Source organism: Ovis aries, chromosome 4 (genome assembly GCF_016772045.2).
Source record: "Ovis aries strain OAR_USU_Benz2616 breed Rambouillet chromosome 4, ARS-UI_Ramb_v3.0, whole genome shotgun sequence".
Classification (NCBI taxonomy): Eukaryota; Metazoa; Chordata; class Mammalia; order Artiodactyla; family Bovidae; genus Ovis; species Ovis aries.
The window spans coordinates 107,028,465-107,048,964 of record NC_056057.1 but is presented as its reverse complement, the minus strand read 5'-3'; the positions used below and the strand labels follow the sequence as shown (position 1 = coordinate 107,048,964).

Here is a 20,500-nt window from a genome sequence, read left to right as displayed (position 1 = left end):
GCAAGCAGAACCAGCTCAAGCTCGGGACTCGCCTTTCTTTGTGGCGAGAAGCCAGTTGCCCAGCACCATGGGTGACCTGGGCTTCTCTCAGATTGTGAGAGTGGTAAGGAACCTGCCTGCCAATGCAGGAGACATAAGACACCCAGTTTTGATCCCTGCCTTGGGACCATCCCCTGGAGGAGGACTTGGCTACCCACCCCACCATTCTTGCCTGGAAATCCCATGGACAGAGGAGCCTGACTGGCTACAGTTGGTGGGGTCACAAAGAGTCAAACACGACTGAAGTGACTAAACACTCACACACACAAGTGGATGACAGAGGAACGCATATGTCTGAGGGATGCAGGGAGAGGTGGCAGACTCCAGGTTAAATGAAAAGTGCTCTGATTTTATGTGAGACATTGATTCCATGGAACTGCTTCCTTATGAAATGGGGATTGCATTAACTGAGTAACAATATCATAGAGCTCCTCAAACTCTTATCTTGTTGTGCCTCATTCCACACATAGCAGGCCTCACACATGCTGCAGTGCTCCGCTCTCTGCAGATTCTCAGTGGTATTTGAAAGCAGGGACCCAAAAATTTATATAGCTATTCCTGGTTACCTGACTGTGGACCTGTGGTGACCTCTTGATGTGCTGGTTTCCCCGGAGCACGACCACACGTCACAGGTCTGGGTGATGCATCATTCCTGCAGCGGTCAGTTGGGGGGCATGTTGAGGACCACAAGTGATAAGGACAAACTAGAGTAGCCTTCCTTGCTCTAACAGTTAAGAAATATGAGATCTGGGCAGGTCACTTCCCCTTAGATTAATAAGCCGATAAAATAATACTTATCTTGCAATATCATTAAAAATTTAAAAATTTCAGGAGCATTAAAAAATTTCAGGAAAGAATGCCTAGGAAAGGCTGTCCACTCTATCAGTGCCTGGGTCTCGTTGGCTGGAAGTCAATGCCTGGCAACCACTTCCTGAGCTGGGGCAGGAGTGTTTTTGTACCAGAGGCACCTGATCACGCAAGGCTGTGTCTTGCCTGCTGGCACAGAGATACACGGCTGAGTCTGTCAGCTCCAAGGAGCTCAGGTTCATCTGAGAGCGAGAGTCACTGAACTGTTCACCTGAGAATCGACCTGGCATGTTTCCTTTGGTATGCACTTTCCCATCATAATACTGAACAAGGAACTGGGGGCCCTGTCCCAGGGCCTGTTGGTACCAGGATACATAGCGGTGTCCAGACTCAGGGGAACATCTCAGCGTTGCTTGCTGTTTTCTTGATCTGATCAGGTATTTGGGGGTCTGGGTGACCCCAGAATCCACCAGGCCTGTTGGGAAGGAGACAGCCGGAAGCTGAGGGCAGAGCACAGGGGAAGCCTCCTGTTGCAGCCCTCAGTGCCAGGCTTCTATCTCAGGGAGGCAAAGACATCTCAGAAAGTCCCACACTGTGTCCAGGACTCACCTGCTCTGAGGAGGCAGAGAGTCACACAGCAGAGGAGCCTGGAGCCCATGGCAGCATCAGGAACCCAAGGCTGCTGCTGGCTGGGGGCGGGGCTCCTGGGGTGAGTGGTGTAAAGTGCTGACCCTCCTGTCCCCTGATTGGAGAATTTGCTTATGACATCACTGCTCTGTGTCTCTGCAGGCTGCCCTTGTCCCCTGGACCCCTTGGCAGGACCCAGGGCTGGCTCCTCTATGCCATTCCCTGTCCTGCACAGCCCCTCAGCAAAGGGTGGGTGTGAGGTGAGTTTTATCCCCTGGTCCATGTGCCCACAACTTGTCTTGTTCTGCTCTGTCTGACCCTGCCAGACACTCATCTCCCAGCCCTCACCAGATACCCCAGCCTCTCCCCTCCCCTTGTCATGCTGCTCCAGGAGACAGCCCCCTGGGCACATCCTGAAACTCCACTCCCCTGGGCAGTGAGAAGTCTGTGCTGGCTCGGTGTGTCCCAGGGCCACTCAGGGAACTCAAACCTGCTCCCAGATGCAGGCATGTAGCCAAGGTTCGCTTAAGCTGCCCTCCCCAGGGTGACTCTCAAGCCCTCCCCAAACACCACGCTTACCATGGAAACACAGTGCCTCCAAGTGGTCAAAGGTCAAGGGCCTCATGGATTAGCAGCATCTGTTTAAAACAAGGAGACAAAAATCCCACACCCTGAACACACACACACACACACACACACACACACACACACACACAGCGCTTCTACTGCCTTCCTAGCTTGGCTGATTAGGGTTGATTTTCAAATCCACTCTTAGCCTCTGGAGATAGAAAACTATATGATCTGAACATTTTCTTCAGAAGGAAATAATTGCTTCACCAGCACAATGATGGTAGTTAGTTAAAGATGGAAATACATGATCATAAAATAAATGCTCAGAGGATCTCAAGTGAATCTGCCTGCAAACATGTCTTCATAACTGATGCCTCTGATTAATCAGAGGCATATATGTTGAGATTTCCTATTTAAATTAAGCATTATCAAATTCCATGTAATACTTTTTATAAAGAAGTTTTTTATAAATGTGGACTCAATTATTTCTGCACATGTAAGATCATGATATAATGGGGGCAATGCAAGATATATTTTGATTTTGAGAAGATTTTGATGAGGGTGCCAGGTGGTGCCAACGTGGCCTAGGTTAGGGGACATGCTAAGGATGTTGGGGGGCGGTGGGTGCATGTCGAGAACACACAGAGACAATTGGTCCTCCTTCAGATGGCCTCATTTGAGTTTTTGGATGATATACAATTAACTAAAGTTTGTTTCTTTTTCATGAGTCCATACAGGTTGCTCAAAATAGACCACGTGGAGTGGCCAGCTTAAAAGCCTCCCTGTGGCTTGGGAATGGACCTGAGCTAGATGAGAGGGGAGCTTGTGGCTGTGGTAGAGAGGGCCAGGGAGCTGATGCAAGGAGGTGGGGAGAGGAATATCCTGCCTGCCTGGGAAAAGTGGACAAGAGCAGAGACCAGGTGAGAGCCAGGCTGGGGGAGAACCTTCCAGAAAGACAGAAATGAGCTGCCTGAGGTGAGACAAGAGTGTCTAGATATATCTAATTTACAAACAACCTTCCTCCTAGGTCTCAGGCTCAGGTGATGAGTAGGAGGCTGAGCTGGGGAAGCATCTTCCTGGTTCACAGGGAGGATGCAGAGGAAAGACAGAGATCAATGGAGGACACATGGCCCCGAGGCCTGGGAGTGAGGCTCAGGCCAACCGAGTCCACACACCCAGGGTCACACTGCAGACACATGGTCTGCAAAGCCCTGAGGCTCCCGGTGCTAGGAGCCCGCATGGGGCTCTCATCTGTCTTTTTGCACAGAGAGGACGTGGTCGTGCAGCGCTGTGGAGTAACTGCTGGCGCAGAAGTACACAGATGTCTGGGAGCGGCTGGCAGACTCCAGCGTGAGAGGGAAGTTCTCCGTGCTTGATCTGGAGACTCTGTACCCATCGGGCACATCTCCTTTCTCTGTGCTGGGAGGCCCAGCTGAGTAATGGATCAGCCTCAGCCCGTGTCCCGGGTCTTGTCAGTACCAGTACATGGGGTCATGACCTAGATACTGAGTACACTTCAGTGTCGCATTCTGTCCTGTCCTCACGACCTGGAATCTGGGGTCCCGAGTGACACCTGCATGGACCGCCCCTGTGGAGAAGGAGGACCGATGCTGCAGTCACAGCGCAGAGGCTTAGCGCTGGGACCCCGAAGGGGACCCTGCCCCCCAGGACTCACCTGCCTGCAGGAGACAGAAGACCACACAGCCCAGGAGGCAGGGGCTCATGGTGGGGGTCGGGTGGGCAGACGGCCCTCTGGGTGAGTGTGGATGAGAGGGGAGAGGGCCTCTCCAGGGAGGCCTTCTGAGATGTCACTGTCCCTGCCAGGCCCCAGAGAAAACCTGTCACTCAGGGGCCACGCCTCTTCCCCTAGAGGCTCAAATGAGAAATGAACCTGAGTGAAATTTCACAACGTGGAGAACCATCGAGATCAATGGACACAAGCATCACACGTTGCTGTAACCTTTCTGAAAATGGTAGAGATTTTTTCCATAAATGTTAAAATGATTAAACTATTTGTATGTTCTAGTCCAGAGAGAAGTCTTCATTAACATGCATATTATTTGTAATTATCTACATATTTCTGGAGTTTTGCCTCCTGGGGAATCCTTCTAGCATGCTGCTGCCCTTTATGATATGTGTCCCAAGAGCACTTCAAGCAGAGAAGGCAATGGCACCCCACTCCAGTGTTCTTGTCTGGAAAATGCCACGGACAGGGGAGCCTGGTGGGCTGCCGTCTATGGGATCTCACAGAGTCAGACTTGACAGAAACGACTTAGCAGCAGTAACAGCAGCGCTTTAAGCCTCGGTTTCCACAACATTGACCACAGTCCTGAGACTGTCCCTCCACCTACCATGTCTGTCCAGGTGTCTGCTCCCAACCTCATCGCAGGCTCATCGACATTTGAGGAATTTGTTTGGTCTGTTTCTAATCAATTCACTGACAGACGGTCCACCCGTCAAACGCAGGTACAGCTCCTTCATGTTCACACAGCCCGTGTTCCCCGTGTTGGCGGAAAGGGAGCAAGCAGAGGCCCCTCAGGCCAGTCACCCACTGTTCTGTATGGAGAGAAGTTGTGTGCCCAGCACAGGATGACGTTTTGGCACAAAGCAATACTGATGTAGAAGGGACGTGGAGGGAGGTGCAATGCCAGGGTAAACGAAAAATGCTCTGTATGTTTTGAGACATTGCTCCCATGGGAATACCTCCTTGTGAAGTGTGGCTGCCATTCATTGAGTAGCAATTCATATCATAGAGCCCCAAATTGTATCTTGTGACACAGAACACAACAGGTATATGTAACTTGCTTATACAGAAATAGTTGCATGAGCGAAGGGACCACAGGTATAGAGAACAAACTTGCGCTGGAATGCTAGCTTTAACACTTATGAAGTAAGAGATCTGGGCAACTCACATCCCCTCAGATGTTCAAACATTTAAAATAATACTTATTTTGATGACTTTAGTGAACATTAAAACATACCAAGAAGTAAATATCTGGGACCCTCTCTCACTCTACCTGTGTGGGCCTGGCAGCTGACACACTGGGCACCACTTCCTGAGCTGGGGCAGGAGTGTTTTTGGCCCAGAAGCACCTGATCATGGAGGGCTGTGTCTTGGCTGCTGGCACAGAGATACATGGCTGAGTCTGTCAGCTCCAAGGAGGTTAAACTCAGCTCAAAGCGAGCATCATCACTGAACTGTTTTCCTGAGACTTTATCTGATATGTTTCCTTTTTGATATACTTTCCCATGATAATACTGAAAAAGGAATCGGGGGCTCTGGCCCAGGGCCTGTTGGTACCAGTACACAGAGCGGTGTACAGAGTCAGAGGAACATCTCAGAGTCAGTTGCTCTTTCCTTGATTCGATCAGGTACTTGGGGGTCATGGTGAGTCCAGAATCCACCAGGCCTGTTAGGGTGCAGACAAGGAAGCTGAGGGCAGAGCACAGGGGAAGCCTCCTGCTGCAGCCCTCATTGCCAGGCTTCTATCCCAGGGAGGCAAGGACATCTCAGAAGCTCCCACACTGTGTCCAGGCCTCACCTGCTCCCAGGAGGCACAGAGTCACACAGCAGAGGAGCCTGGAGCCCATGGCAGCATCAGGAACACAAGGCTGCTGCTGGCTGAGGGCGGGGCTCCTGGGGTGAGTGGTGTAAAGTGCTGACACTCCCACTTCCCTGATTGGAGCATTTGCCTATGACGCCACTGCTCTGTGTCTCTGCAGGCCATTTCCTGATCCACTAGACCCCTTGCCAGGACCCAGGGCTGGCTCCTCTATGCCCTTCCCTGTCCTGACAGCCCCTCAGCAAAGGGTGGGTGTGAGGTGAGCACTGTCCCCAGGTCCCCATATGCCCATCACATGGCTTTTTCTTCTCTTCCTGTCCCTGCCTGACACTCATCACCCAGCCCTCACCAGACACACTCATCCCTCACCCTCCACTCCCCATGCTGCTCCAGGAGAAGATCCCCTGGGCACATCCCGAGGCTCCAGGCACGTCCCCACTCCCCTGGGCAGTGAGGAGTCTGGTACCAGTTCCATGTGTCCCTGGACCACTCAGGGAACTCAAACCTGCTCCCTGATGCAGGCATGTAGCAAGGTTCCCCTAAGCTGCCCTCTCCAAGGTGACTCTCAACCCTTCCCAGCACACCCTGCTTACCATGGGCCCACAGTACCTCCTAGCGGCCCATGGTCTCATGGATCTGTGCCTTTCACCTAAAACAAGAATACAAATTCCCTACACTCCACACTTCCATGGAGAAGGCAATGGCACCCCACTCCAGTACTCTTGCCTAGAAAATCCCATGGACGGAGGAGCCTGGTGGGCTGCAGTCCATGGGGTCACGAACATTTGGACAGGACTGAGCAACTTTGCTTTCAGTTTTCACTTTCATGCGTTGGAGAAGGAAACGGCAACCCACTCCAGTGTTCTTGCCTGGAGAATCCCAGGGACGGGGGAGCCTGGTGGGCTGCCGTCTATGGGGTCTCACAGAGTCAGAGTCAACTGAAGCGACTTAGCAGCAGCAGTAGCAGACACACTTTCCACCCCTACTCACAGATACACACACCCCTCATTTGCTGCCTTCCCAGCCTGGATGAGTTACGGTAGATCTTCGAGTCTAGTCTTAGCCTGTGGAGGTAAAAGACTGTATGATCAGATATTTCTACTAAGAAGGGAATAATTGCTATACCTCTACAGTAAAAGTAGTTAGCTAAAATGGAGTAATACAGGCAATAGAAATAAGCGCTCTCATGATCTCAAATGGTGGAAACCTGGTCCAGGTTAATTGAGATGCTGAGAAAGAGGGGCAGGAAGGGAGAACACGCACACCCAGCCTCTCTCCTCCTGCGAATGGACTCCTAAGGGATTTTGGATGGTTTCTAATTAACTGAGGTTGTTTTCTCTTTGATAACCCCAAGAACTTGCTCAAACATGATCGCGTATGGGTGGTTACAAAGTTCCCTGTGTCATTTGAAGGGACATGACCCAGATGAGGGCAGAGCAGTGTGTCTGGAGCACAGAGGGCAGGGGAGCTGAGGCCAAGGGATAAAGGAGGAAAGACCCGCCCCTCTGGTAGGCAAGGGCAGGGAGTGCTTGAGAGCTAGGCTGCGGGAGAAACTTCCAGAGAGACAACAATGAGGTGCTGGGAGAGACGAGAGGGTCTAGATATATCTGAGTTATAATATTCTTCCCTTCTGGAGGTCTTAAGCTGATGAGGAAGAGTCAGAACTAGTCAGAACTGGATGCATTCCGAACTGCATCCAGGGAGGATGCAGAGGAAAGAGAGAGCCTGATGGTGGACACAAGTCTCTGAGTCCCTGGGGTCAGATCCAGGCCTGTCCAGGTCACACATCCAGGGTCACAGTGCTGGCACGTGGTCCCCAGGGCTCTGGGGCTCTTGGTGCTACGAGCCTGCACGTGGGACCTTGTCTTTTTGCACAGAGAGCAGGTAGTCACGCAGTGCCGTGGAGTAACTGCTGGCGCAGAAGTACACACATGTCTGGAAGCGGTTGGCAGACTCCAGCGTGAGAGAGAAGTAGTCTGTGTTTGATCTGGAAGAAGCTGTAGCCCTCAGGAACATCTCCTGGTTTGCTAGTAGACGCATCAGCTGAGTACTGGATCAGCCTGTGTCCCAGATCTTGTCAGTTCCAGTACATGCGGTCATGACCCAGATCCTGAGTACATGTCACTGTCGCCTTCTGTCCTGTCCTCACGACCTGGAATCTGGGGTCCTGAGTGACACCAGCATGGACCACCCTTGTGGAGAAGGAGAACCGATGCTGCAGTCACAGCGGACAGACTTAGTGCTGGGACCCCAAAGGGGACCCTGCCCCCCAGGACTCACCTGCCTGCAGGAGACAGAAGACCACACAACCCAGGAGGCAGGGGCTCATGGCAGGGGCAGGGCAGGCAGAGGGCCCTCTGGATGAGTGTGGATGAGAGGGAAAGGGGCTCTCCAGGGAGTCCTTCTGAGATGTCACTGTCCCTGCCAGGCCCCAGAGCCAACCTGTCACTCAGGGGCCACGCCCCTTCCCCGGGAGGCTCAATTCAGAAATTGGGTGAACAGTTTGCATATGACCGACCTAGGCAGCATATTAAAAAGCAGAGACATTACATTACTAACAAAGGTCTGTCTAGTCAAATTATGGTTTCTCCAGTAGTCATGTATTGATGTGAGAGTTGGACTATATAACAATTGATGCTTTTGAATTGTGGTTTTCTAGAAGACTCTTGAGTGTCACTTGGACTGTAAGGAGATCAAAGCAGTCCATCCTAAAGGAAATCAGTCCTGAGTATTCATTGGAAGGGCTGATGCTGAGGCTGAAACTCCAATACTTTGGCCACCTGATGCGAAGAACTGACTTATTTGAAAAGACCCTGATGCTGGGCAGGATTGAAGTCAGGAGGAGAAGAGGATCACTGAGGATGAGATATTTGGATGGCATCACCATCTCAATGGATATGCATTTGGGTAAACTCTGGGAGTTAGTGATGGACAGGGAGGCTGGAGTGCTGCAGTCCAAGGGGTCGCAGTCAGACCTGCCTATCAACTTGACTTGGCCATGGGTATTTAGCTTTATTTTTCTGGATGCTCCTAAGGAAGTGTTTTTGGAAAAGGTAACATGTGAATAGGTATATGTTAATAATAGATTAGATTAACATTTTATTTCAAAAACAGATGACCCTCCATAACGTAGGTGGGCTTCATGAAACAGGAGAAGAGAGGAATAGACAAAAACACTGATCCTCCCCCAAGTAAGAGAGAATTGTCAGCCGATGGGCTTCACACTGGACCATTAGTTCTGCTTTTGAACTTGGACATCAGCTCTCCCTCAGTCTCTTTTAGCACCAGACCAGCTTTCAGCTTTTGGACTTACCAGCCTTAACTATGTGAACCAATTGCTTTTAAACTGTACGTGTATATGTATGTGTGTCTGTATTATTTATTCTTTGTGGGGGACAGTTTTATGGGGGCAAAGACCACAGGTGATGAGGACAGACTTGAATCAAAATCCTTGCTCTGTAAGTAATGAAACATAAGATCTGGGCCAGTCAGTTCCGCTCAGATGTATAAACATGTAAAATAATACTACCTAGGATGATGTTTGGAAGGATTAAAACACAGCAGAGGAAGAACGTCTGGGAGAGTCTCCTGGATCTATGGAGGCCTGACAGGCAGGCAGTCACCCTCTCAGCCACTTCCTGAGCTGCGGCAGGAGTGTTTTTGTCCCAGAGGCCCCTGATCATGCAGGGCTGTGTCTTGGCTGCTGGCGCAGAGATACACGGCTAAGTCCGTCAGCTCCAAGGAAGTCAAGTTCAGCTCAGAGCTAGAGTCACTGAACTGTTCTCCTGAGAATCGTTCTGGAAGGTTCGTTTCTCCCCTCACGTCCTGGTTGTAATATTCAATGAGGAACTGGGGGCCCTGGCCCAGGGCCTGTTGGTACCAGTACACAGAGAGGTGTCCAGAGACAGGGGAGCATCTCAGGGTCCCTCGCTGTCTTCTTGCTTTAATCAGGTATCTTGGGGTTTGGGTGACTCCAGAATCCACAAGGCCTGTGGGGGAAGAAGACTGGGGCTGAGAAAGAACGTGGGAGAGAACCCGATGATGCCTTGGATTCAGGCAGAGTCAGGCTAGGAACACGGGTTCCCCCTGTGCCAAGGCCCCACCTGCTGCCAGGAGACACAGAGCCACACAGCAGACGGGGCCGCAGCCCATGGCAGGAGGGGCAGAGTGGGCAGGCGTCTCCTTGCTCAGAGCTCTGCTCTCTGAGAGCTGGGATTCTGGGCCTCCTTCCTCTGATTGTAGGTGAGTCAGTGACTGGTGGACGTGGCAGTGACTGGTGGACGTCACTGCTCTGATGTCACTGCCTCTGCTGGTTCCCAGGAATCTATATCTCTCATTCCAGGTCGCTGATCCAGGAACCCTGCTCTGTCCTGCAGAGTCTCTTAGATGTTGTGTGAGCTGGACTGCTGGTCGAGGCGAGGCTGGATTTATGCCCGACGCCCTTCCCCATGGCTCCTTCGCTTTCCTCTTCAGGCAGGTGTTGGTCTTCTCTGTTGCTCTTTCCTGCTCCCTCCCAGCTCCATACCCTTCACTTTGGCTGCAACCTCAGGGCTCCCTCAGCTCTGCATAGTTCAAGTTCATGGCTCCCAGCTGGGACAGCAAGCCTACAGATTGGTGTCTGTGCTGTTAAGGCTTCTAGAGATAAAAACAGCAAATAAAGCTTTCTCTTAAGCCTCCTGGTCCCAGGCACTAGCACTGTCCCCTTGCTCTGCCCCAGAAACTTCTGGAGTATGGCAGTTCCATAGCGTCCCCATGTGGTCTATGCGTGGAAACCAAGATTGTCTGCCCAGATTTACTAGTCATGGATGTGTTCATATTAGAAAATATTTCACTGTTGGCCGATTGCACTGTTTTCACTTGCTTTGTTTTTCTAAAGAACACACACACGATTAGAAACACACACCAGCCAGCCATAGCAGATTTATGCTTTTGAATTTCAAGAGAAAAGAAATGAGTTCATGCAGGAAATATTTAATACTTTGACTTTTAGAAGATTGTCATGAGGAAGATGCTACAAACTTGGGTTACTTTTGTTGGTGCTGTTGTTGTTCAGTTGCTAACTCGAGTCCAACTCATTGAAACCCCATGCATTGCAGCGTACCAGGCTCCCCTGTTCTTCACTGTGTCCCACAGTTTGCTCAAATTCATGTCTGTTGAGTCAGTGACACTATCTAACCACCTCTTTCTCTGCCAGCCAGTTCTCCTTTTGCTTTCGATCTTTCCCAGCGTCAGGTTCTAGGCTATTTAGACGCTAAAGACAGGCAATGGTTGAGAATACATAGACACACAGCTTGTCTCTCCTCCTCAGGGACAACCAAGACATTTTAATGATTAATAATTAACTGAGGTTGCATTCTCTTTGAGGACCCCAGAGAGCACACTCTAACATGCCTACTTAGGGATCATTACAAGGTTCCCTGGGTGATGGACAAGGACATGACCCAGTTGAGGGAGGAGCAGCAAGGCTGAAGTAGAGAAGGGTGGGAACGAGGGCCAGGAAGGTGGGAGAGAAAGGCCCCACATCTGGGAAGTTGGACAAGAGCAGAGACGATACATGGGCCAGCCTGGGGAAGAACCTTCCACAGTGACAGACATGTGGTGCCTGGGGAGAGACAAGAGGGTCTCGATGTATATGATTTCCCAGCAACCTTCCCTCCTGGAGGCCTTATGTTCAGACTGATGACTAGGAGTCAGAGCCGGGTAGCATCTTTAGGCTCACGTGGCAGCTGCAGTGACAAGACGGAGAGTGAGGGTGGACACATGTCCCTGAGGCCCTGCTGCCAGGTCCGTGCCCGGAAGATCAAACATCGCTGGCTACGCTGCTATGTGTCTGTGGGCTCCAAGTCTGCAGGTGCTAGGAGCCTGCAAGGGTCTCCCCAAGTTCCAGGCTACAGGACCCTCATCTGATTTTTTGCACAGAAAGGAGGTGGCTATGCAGCACCCTGGAGTAACTGCTGGCACAAAAGTACACAGATGTCTGGGAGCGGTTGGCAGACTTCAGCGTGAGAGGGAAGTCCTCTGTGATTGGTCTGGAGACGCTGTAGCCCTCAGGCACGTCTCCTTTCTCCGTAGTGGGATAGGCAGCTGAATAGTGGATCAGCCTCAGCCCGTGTCCCGGGTCTAGTCGGTACCCGTACACAGAGTTATGACCCAGATCTTGAGTACATGTCACTGTCTCCCTCTGTCCTGTCCTCACGACCTGGAATCTGGGGTCCTGAGAGACACCAGCATGGACCGCCCCTGTGGAGAAGGAGGACCGATGCTGCAGTCACAGCAGACATGCTTGGTGCTGGCACCCCAACAGGGACCCTGCCCCCCAGGACTCACCTGCCTGCAGGAGACAGAAGACCACACAGCCCAGGAGGCAGGGGCTCATGGCGGGGGCGGGGGGAGCAGAGGGCCCTCTGGGTGAGTGTGGATGAGAAGAAGAGGGGCTCTCCAGGGAGTCCTTCTGAGATGTCAGGGTCCCAGCCAGGCCCTAGGGAAAACCTATCACTCAGGGGCCACGCCCCTTCCCCCAGAGACTCAAATCAGAAATGAACCTGAGTGAACTGTTCACAATCCAGAGACCTCTCCAGGACAAGGGACATAAGCCTCACATGTTGTAACCTTTCCGTAAATGTTAAACTGATTAAATGTTTTGTATGTTTTAGTCCAGAGATAATTCTTCATTAACATGTATATTATTTTTATTTATCTACATATTTCCCCAGTTTTCTATCCCGGAGAATCCTTCTCACGTCATCCTGACCTTTATGATATGTGTCCCAAGAGCACTTAAGGCTTCATTTCCGCAACACTGCCCGCAGTCCTGAGACTGTCCCTCCACCTACCGTGTTTCTCCGGGTCTCTGCTCCCAACCTCATAGGGGGCTCATCAACATTTGAAGAATTCGTTGGTCTGTGTCTAATCAATTCACTGACAGACAGTCCACCAGTCAAACGCAGGTACAGCTCCTTCATGTTCACAGCAGCCCATGATTCTGGTGTTGGGGGAAAGGGAGCAAGCAGAGGCCTCTCAGGCCAGTGACCCACGTTTCTGGGTGGAGATAAGCTGGGTGCCCAGCACAGGATGACGTATTGGCACAAAGGAATACCGACTTAAGAGGGACATGGAAGAAGGTGCAGACTCCAAGGTAATGAAAATTGCTGTTTTTATTTGAGACACCCTTCCATGGGAATACCTCCTTGTGAAGTGTGGCTGCCATTCAATGAGTAGCAATTCATATCATAGAGCCCCAAATTGTATCTTGTTACTCACAACACAACACGTGTATGTAATTTGCTCTGTACAGAGACAGTTCCATGAGCGAAGGTAACACAGACGTTGAGAGCAGACTTGAGCTGAAATCCTAGCTATAACAGTTATGAAATATGAGATCTGGGCAACTCACAACCCCTTAGATGTACAAACAGTTAATATAATATTTATTTTGATGACCTTTGTGAGCATTGAAACGTACCAAGAAGGGAACGTCTGGGAAAGTCCATTGCTCTACCAGAGACTGGGCTTGGCAGGCTGCCAGCTGACACATGGGTGCCACTTCCTGAGCTGGGGCAGGAGTGTTTTTGTCCCAGAGGCACCTGATCATGCAGGGCTGTGTCTTGGCTGCTGGCACAGAGATACACGGCTGAGTCTGTCAGCTCCAAGGGGGTCAAGCTCAGCTCAGAGCGAGCGTCACTGAATTGTTTTCCTGAGAATCGATCTGATATATTTTCTTTTTGATACACTTTCCCATCATAATACTGAACAAGGAACTGGGGGCCCTGGCCCAGGGCCTGCTGATACCAGTACACAGAGCGGTGTCCAGATTTAGGGGAACATCTCAGCGTCACTTGCTCCTTTCTTGATTTGATCAGGTATTTGGGGGTCTGGGTGACTTCAGAATCCACCAGGCCTGTTGGGGAGCAGACAGAAGGAAGCTGAGGGCAGAGCACAGGGAAGCCTCCTGCTGCAGCCCTCATTAGCAGGCTTGTATCTCAGAGAGGAAAAGACATCTCAGAAGCTCCCACACTGTGTCCAGGACTCACCTGCTCCCAGGAGGAAGAGACTCACACAGCAGAGGAGCCTGGAGCCCATGGCAGCATCAGGAACCCAGGACTGCTGCTGGCTGGGGGCAGGACGCCTGGGGTGAGTGGTGTAAAGTGTTGACTCTCCTTTTCTCTGATTGGAGCATTTGCCTATGACATCACTGCTCTGTGTCTTTGCAGGTTGCCCTTGTCCCCTGGACTGCTTGGCAGAACCCAGGGCTGGCTCCTCTATGCCATTCCCTGACCTGACAGCCCTCAGCAAAGAGTGGGTGTGAGTTGAGTTTCATCCCCTGGTCCATGTGCCCACAACATGCCTTGTTTTGCTCTGTCTGACCCTGCCAGACACTCATCACTCAGCCCTCACCAGATACCCCAACGTATCTCATTCCCTTCGCATGTCGCTCCAGGAGATGGCCCCCTGGGCACATCCTGAAGCTCCATGTAGGTACTCACTCCCCTAGGCTGTGAGGAGTCTGTGCTGGCTCTGTGTGCCACTCAGGGACTCAGGGAAACCCACTCAAGACCACTCAGGGAGCTCAAACCCGCTCCCAGATGCAAGCATGTAGCCAAGGTTCCCTTAAGCTTCCTTCTCCAGGGTGACTCTCAACCCGGCCTGGGCACCCTGCTTACCGTGGAAACACAGTGCCTCCTCGTGGTTGAAGGTCCGTGGTCTCATGGATTGGTAGCCTCTGTTTAAACAAGGATACACAAACCCCACACCCGGAATACATACACACCCACACACAATAACACACACACACACACACACAAACACACACACCTGTTCTACTGCCTTCCTAGCCTGGCTGATTAGGGTTTATCTTCAATCCACTCTTAGCCTCTGGAGGTAGAAGACTGTAAGATATTTCCATTTTACTAAAAAGGAAATAGTTTCTTCACTGCTACAATGATGGTAGTTAGCTATAGATGGAAATATATGATCATAAAATAAATACTCAGAGGATCTCAAGTGAATTAGCCTGCAAACATGTATTTAAAACTACTTCCGATTAATCAGCGGCATATATTTTCAGAGTTCCTATTTAAGCATTATCAAATTCTAGATAATATGTTTTATAAAGAAGTTTTATAAATCTGGACTCAATTATTTCTGCGCTTCTAAAATCACGATATAATGGGGGCGATGTAGGATAAATTTTGACTTTCAAAGATTTTGATAAAGGCGCTAGGTGGTGCCAACCTGGCATAGATTAGGTGAGATGCTAAGGATGTTGGGGGGCAGGGGGTTGTGTGTCGAGAACACACAAAGACAGTCTTTCCTCCTTCAGATGGGCTCACGTGAGTTTTTGGTTGATTTATAATTAACTCAAGTTTGCTTCTCGTTGATGACTCCATACATCTTGCTTAAAACAGACCACATGGTGTGGCCACTTTAAAAGCCTCCCTGGGACTTGGGAAGGGACCTGAGCCAGATGAGGGAGGAGCTTGTGGCTGTGGTAGAGAGGGCCAGGGAGCTGATGCAGGGAGGTGGGGAGAGCCTGCATCAGCTGGGAAAGCTGCTCGCCTGGGAAAGCTGGACAAGAGCAGAGCCCAGGTGAGAGCCAGGCTGGGGGAGAACCTTCCAGAAAGACAGAAATGAGCTGCCTGAGGTGAGACAAGAGTGTCTAGATGTATCTAATTTACCAACAAACTTTCCTCCTAGGTCTCAGGCTCAGGTGATGAGTAGGAGGCTGAGCTGGGGAAGCATCTTCCTGGTTCACAGGGAGGATGCAGAGGAAAGACAGAGATCAATGGAGGACACATGGCCCTGAGGCCTGGGAGTGAGGCTCAGGCCAACCGAGTCCACACACCCACGGTCACACTGCAGGCACGTGGTCTGCAAACTCTGAGGCTTCCAATGCTGGGAGCCTGCGCGGGGCCCTCATCTGTCTTATTGTCCAGAGAGAGGTGGCCATGCAGGGCCGTGGAGTAACCGCTGGCGCAGAAGTACACAGATGTCTGGGAGGGGCTGGCCGACTCCAGCCTGAGAGGGAAGTTCCCTGTGCTTGATTTGGAGACTCTGTACCTGTTGGGCACATCTCCTTTCTCCGTGGTGGGAGGCCCAGCTGAGTAATGGATCAGCCTCAGCCCGGGTCCCAGGTCTTGTTGGTACCAGTACATATAGCTATGGCCCAGAACGAAGTCGCTTGGTGGTGTCTGACTCTTTGTGACCTCATGGACTAGACTACCACACTCCTCCGTTCATGGGATTTTCCAGTCAAGCGTACTGGAGTGGTCTGCCATTTACTTCTCCAGAGGATCTTCCTGACCCAGGGACTGAACCCGGGTCTCCCCCATTGTAGGCAGATGCTTTATCATCTGAGCCGCCCGTAAAGTCCTGAGTACATGTCAGTGTCACGTTCTGTCCTGTCCTCATGACCCGGAATCTGGGGTCCTGAGTGACACCAGCATGGACCGCCCCTGTGGAGAAGCAGGGCCGATGCTGCAGTCACAGCAGACAGGCTTAGTGCTGGCACCCCCAAGATGACCCCGCCCCCAGGACTCACCTGCCTGCAGGAGACAGAAGACCACACAGCCCAGGAGGCAGGGGCTCATGGTTGGGGCAGGGCAGGTGGAGGGCTCTCTGGGCTGAGTGTGGACGAGAGGGAGAGGGGCTCTCCAGGGAGTCCTTTTGAGATGTCACTGTCCCTGCCAGGCCCCAGAGCCAACCTGTCGCTCAGGAGGCCACGCCCCTTCCCCAGAGGCTCAAATCAGAAATGAACCTGAGTGAACAGTTCAAAACAGGGAGACCCATCCGGCTCAATGGGCATCAGCCTCACAAATTGTTATAATATTTCTGTAAACAGTTCACAACTTATGAACTTTTTCTAGCGATAACTCTTTATTCATACGCATATTACTTTTTCTTGCATATTTATGTAACGTTGAATCTCAGGAAAATCTTTTGGGCTTCCTGTTGCCCTTTATGACTCATGAATCCCAAATACGCCTTCAAGTGTCTAAGTGTTAGTGTAAGTTGCTCAGCCGTGTCTGGCTCTTTGCAAACTGTGGACTGTAGCCCACCAGGCCCTTCTGTCCATAAGATTCTCCACGCAAGAATACTGGAGTGGGTTGCCATTTCCTCATCAAGGGGATATTCCAGACCCAGGATGAAACCCAAGTGTCCCCATTGGCAGGCAGGGTCTTTACCACCAGCGCCGTCTGGGAAAGTGTCCGTTTCTACTTTCGTTAATTAACCACGGTCCTGTTGGGGTCCTTCTACCTGCAATGATTCTTTGGCATCTGGTTCCCCAACCGCAGGTCAGACTTACTCACACTTGACGAACCCTTGGCTCTATTTCTTATCAATTCACCAACAGACGGGTCACCTGCCAGATGCGTCTACATTCCCATCCTGTTCACTGCACGCAGTGCTTGGCAGTTTCTAAAGTGGGAGGAGAAGCAGCAAGCAGAACCAGCTCAAGCTTGGGACTCGCCTTTCTTTGTGGAGAGAAGCCAGTTGCCCAGCACCAAGGATGACCTGGGCTTCTCTCAGATAGTGAGAATGGCAAGGAACCTGCCTGCCAATGCAGGAGACATAAGACACCCAGTTTTGATCCCTGCCTTGGGAAGATCCCCTGGAGGAGGACATAGCTACCCACTCCATTATGCTTGCCTGGAAAATCCCATGGACAGAGGAGCCTAACTGGCTACATCCATGGGATCACAAAGAGTCAAACACAAACTGAAGTGACTAAACACTCACACACACCAGCAGATGACAGAGGAACGCATACGTGGGAGGGATGCAGGGAGAGGTGGCACGCTCCAGGTTAAACGAAAAGTGCTCCGATTTTACGTGAGACATTGATTCCATGGGAATGCTTCCTTGTGAAGTAGGGATTGCATTAACTGAGTAACAATATCATAGTAAAGTCGCTCACTTGTGTCTCACTCTGACCCCATGGACTGTAGCCTACCAGGCTCCTCTGTCCATGGGATTCTCCAAGCAAGAGTACTGGAGTGGATTGCCATTGCCTTCTTGAGAGCTTCTCAACTCTTATCTTGTTGTGCATTATTCCACACATAGCAGGCCCCACACATGCTGCCGTGCTCTGCTCTCTGCAGATTCTCAGTGGTGTTTGAAAGCAGGGACCCTAAAAATTATGTAGCTATTCCTGGTTACCTGACTGTGGACCTGTGGTGACCTGATGTGCTGGTTTCCCCAGAGCACGACCACACGTCACAGGTCTGGGTGATGCATCATTCCTGCAGCGGTCAGTTGGGGGGGCGTGGTGAGGACCACAAGTGATAAAGACAGACTCTAGTAAAGAAGTTAAGAAATACGAGATCTGGGCAGGTCACTTCCCCTTGGATAAATAAGCAGATAAAATAATACTTATCTTGCAATAGCATTGTGAGCATTAAAAAATTTCAGGAAAGAATGTCTAGGAAAGGCTGTCCACTCTATCAGTGCCTGGGTCTCGTTGGCTGGAAGTCAATGCCCGGCAACCACTTCCTGAGCTGGGGCAGGGGTGTTTTTGTCCCAGAGGCACCTGATCACGCAAGGCTGTGTCTTGGCTGCTGGCACAGAGATACACGGCTGAGTCTGTCAGCTCCAAGGAGCTCAGGTTCATCTGAGAGCGAGAGTCACTGAACTGTTCACCTGAGAATCGACCTGGCATGTTTCCTTTGGTATGCACTTTCCCATCATAATACTGAACAAGGAACTGGGGGCCCTGTCCCAGGGCCTGTTGGTACCAGGATACATAGCGGTGTCCAGACTCAGGGGAACATCTCAGCGTTGCTTGCTGTTTTCTTGATCTGATCAGGTATTTGGGGGTCTGGGTGACCCCAGAATCCACCAGGCCTGTTGGGAAGGAGACAGCCGGAAGCTGAGGGCAGAGCACAGGGGAAGCCTCCTGTTGCAGCCCTCAGTGCCAGGCTTCTATCTCAGGGAGGCAAAGACATCTCAGAAAGTCCCACACTGCGTCCAGGACTCACTTGCTCCCAGGAGGCAGAGTCACACAGCAGAGGAGCCTGGAGCCCATGGCAGCATCAGGAACCCAAGGCTGCTGCTGGCTGGGGGCGGGACTTCTGGAGTGAGTGGTGTAAAGTGCTGACCCTCCTGTCCCCTGATTGGAGCATTTGCTTATGACATCACTGCTCTGTGTCTCTGCAGGCTGCCCTTGTCCCCTGGACCCCTTGCCAGGACCCAGGGCTGGCTCCTCTATGCCATTCCCTGTCCTGCACAGCCCCTCAGCAAAGGGTGGGTGTGAGGTGAGTTTCATCCCCTGGTCCATGTGCCCACAACATGTCTTGCTCTGCTTTGTCTGACCCTGCCTGACACTCGTCACCCAGCCCTCACCAGATACCCCAGCCTCTCCCTTCCCCTTGCCATGCTGCTCCGGGAGACAGCCCCCTGGGCACACCCTGAAACTCCAGGTAGGTACCCACTCCCCTGGGCAGTGAGGAGTCTGTGCTGGCTCTGTGTGTCCCAGGACCACTCAGGGAACTCAAACCTGCTCCCAGCTGCAAGCATATAGCCAAGGTTCCCTTAGGCTGCCCTCCCCAGGGTGACTCTCAAGACCTCCCAGGGCACCATGCTTACCGTGGAAACACAGTGCCTCCAAGTGGTCAAAGGTCGAGGGCCTCATGGATTAGCAGCATCTGTTTAAAGCAACGGTACAAAAATCCCACACCGTGAGCCCACACACACACACACACACACACACGCACACAAACACAGCACTTCTACTGCCTTCCTAGCCTGGATGATTAGGGTTGATTTTCAAATCCACTCTTAGCCTCTGGAGGTAGAAGACTGTATGATCTGACTGTTTTCCTCAGAAGGAAATAATTGCTCCACCAGCACAATGATGGTAGTTAGTTAAAGATGGAAATACATGATCATAAAATAAATACTCAGAGGATCTCAAGTGAATCTGCCTGCAAACATGTCTTCATAACTACTTCTGATTAATCAGAGGCATATATGTTGAGATTTCCTATTTAAATTAAGCATTATCAAATTCCATGTAATGCTTTTTATAAAGAAGTTTGATAAATGTGGACTCAATTATTGCTGCACTTATAAAATCATGATATAATGGGAGCGATGCAGGACATATTTTGACTTTGAGAAGATTTTCATGAGGGTGCCAGGTGGTGCCAATGTGGCCCAGGTTAGGGGACATGCTAAGGATGTTGGGGGGCGTTGGGTGCATGTCGAGAACACACAAAGACAATCTGTCCTCCTTCAGATGGCCTCATTTGAGTTTTTGGATGATATACAATTAACTAAAGTTTGTTTCTTTTTCATGAGTCCATACAGGTTGCTCAAAATAGACCACGTGGAGTGGCCAGTTTAAAAGCCTCCCTGTGACTTGGGAATGGACCTGAGCCAGATGAGAGGGGAGCTTGTGGCTGTGGTAGAGAGGGCCAGGGAGCTGATGCAGGGAGGTGGGGAGAGGAATATCCTGCCTGCCTGGGAAAAGTGGACAAGAGCAGAGACCAGGTGAGAGCCAGGCTGGGGGAGAACCTTCCAGAAAGACAGAAATGAGCTGCCTGAGTTAAGACAAGAGTGTCTAGATATATCTAGTTTACAAACAACCTTCCTCCTAGGTCTCAGGCTCAGGTGATGACTAGGAGTCTGAGCTGGGGAAGCATCTTCCTGGTTCAGAGGGAGGATGCAGAGGAAAGACAGAGATCAATGGAGGACACATGGCCCCGAGGCCTGGGAGTGAGGCTCAGGCCAACCGAGTCCACACACCCACGGTCACACTGCAGACACGTGGTCTGCAAAGCCCTGAGGCTCCCGGTGCTAGGAGCCCGCATGGGGCCCTCATCTGTCTTTTTGCAGAGAGGAGGTGGCCGTGCAGCGCCGTGGAGTAACTGCTGGCACAGAAGTACACAGATGTCTGG

At 51.2% G+C, this 20,500-nt stretch overlaps 1 pseudogene and 5 gene segments (V, D, J or C); all 6 read right to left on the bottom strand.

The window, feature by feature from the left end:
• Positions 1-3,290: 3,290 nt before the first annotated feature.
• On the bottom strand, positions 3,291-3,767 carry LOC132659771 (T cell receptor beta variable 6-5-like; annotated as a pseudogene).
• Positions 3,768-4,477: 710 nt separating this feature from the next.
• LOC101117828 (T cell receptor beta variable 9-like) lies at positions 4,478-5,634 on the bottom strand. The segment is given in 3 exon segments: positions 4,478-4,599; positions 5,061-5,453; positions 5,586-5,634. Coding segments are annotated over 3 exon segments (564 nt in total).
• Positions 5,635-9,210: 3,576 nt separating this feature from the next.
• LOC121819516 (T cell receptor beta variable 9-like) lies at positions 9,211-9,810 on the bottom strand. The segment is given in 2 exon segments: positions 9,211-9,595; positions 9,710-9,810. Coding segments are annotated over 2 exon segments (411 nt in total).
• A 1,695-nt stretch (positions 9,811-11,505) lies between these two features.
• On the bottom strand, positions 11,506-12,067 carry LOC132659654 (probable non-functional T cell receptor beta variable 6-7). The segment is given in 2 exon segments: positions 11,506-11,846; positions 11,934-12,067. Coding segments are annotated over 2 exon segments (390 nt in total).
• Positions 12,068-13,814: 1,747 nt separating this feature from the next.
• LOC121819453 (T cell receptor beta variable 6-6-like) lies at positions 13,815-16,192 on the bottom strand. The segment is given in 3 exon segments: positions 13,815-15,773; positions 15,973-16,057; positions 16,144-16,192. Coding segments are annotated over 3 exon segments (483 nt in total).
• A 1,810-nt stretch (positions 16,193-18,002) lies between these two features.
• On the bottom strand, positions 18,003-18,627 carry LOC121819451 (T cell receptor beta variable 5-1-like). The segment is given in 2 exon segments: positions 18,003-18,446; positions 18,581-18,627. Coding segments are annotated over 2 exon segments (469 nt in total).
• Between the last annotated feature and the right edge of the window lie 1,873 nt (positions 18,628-20,500).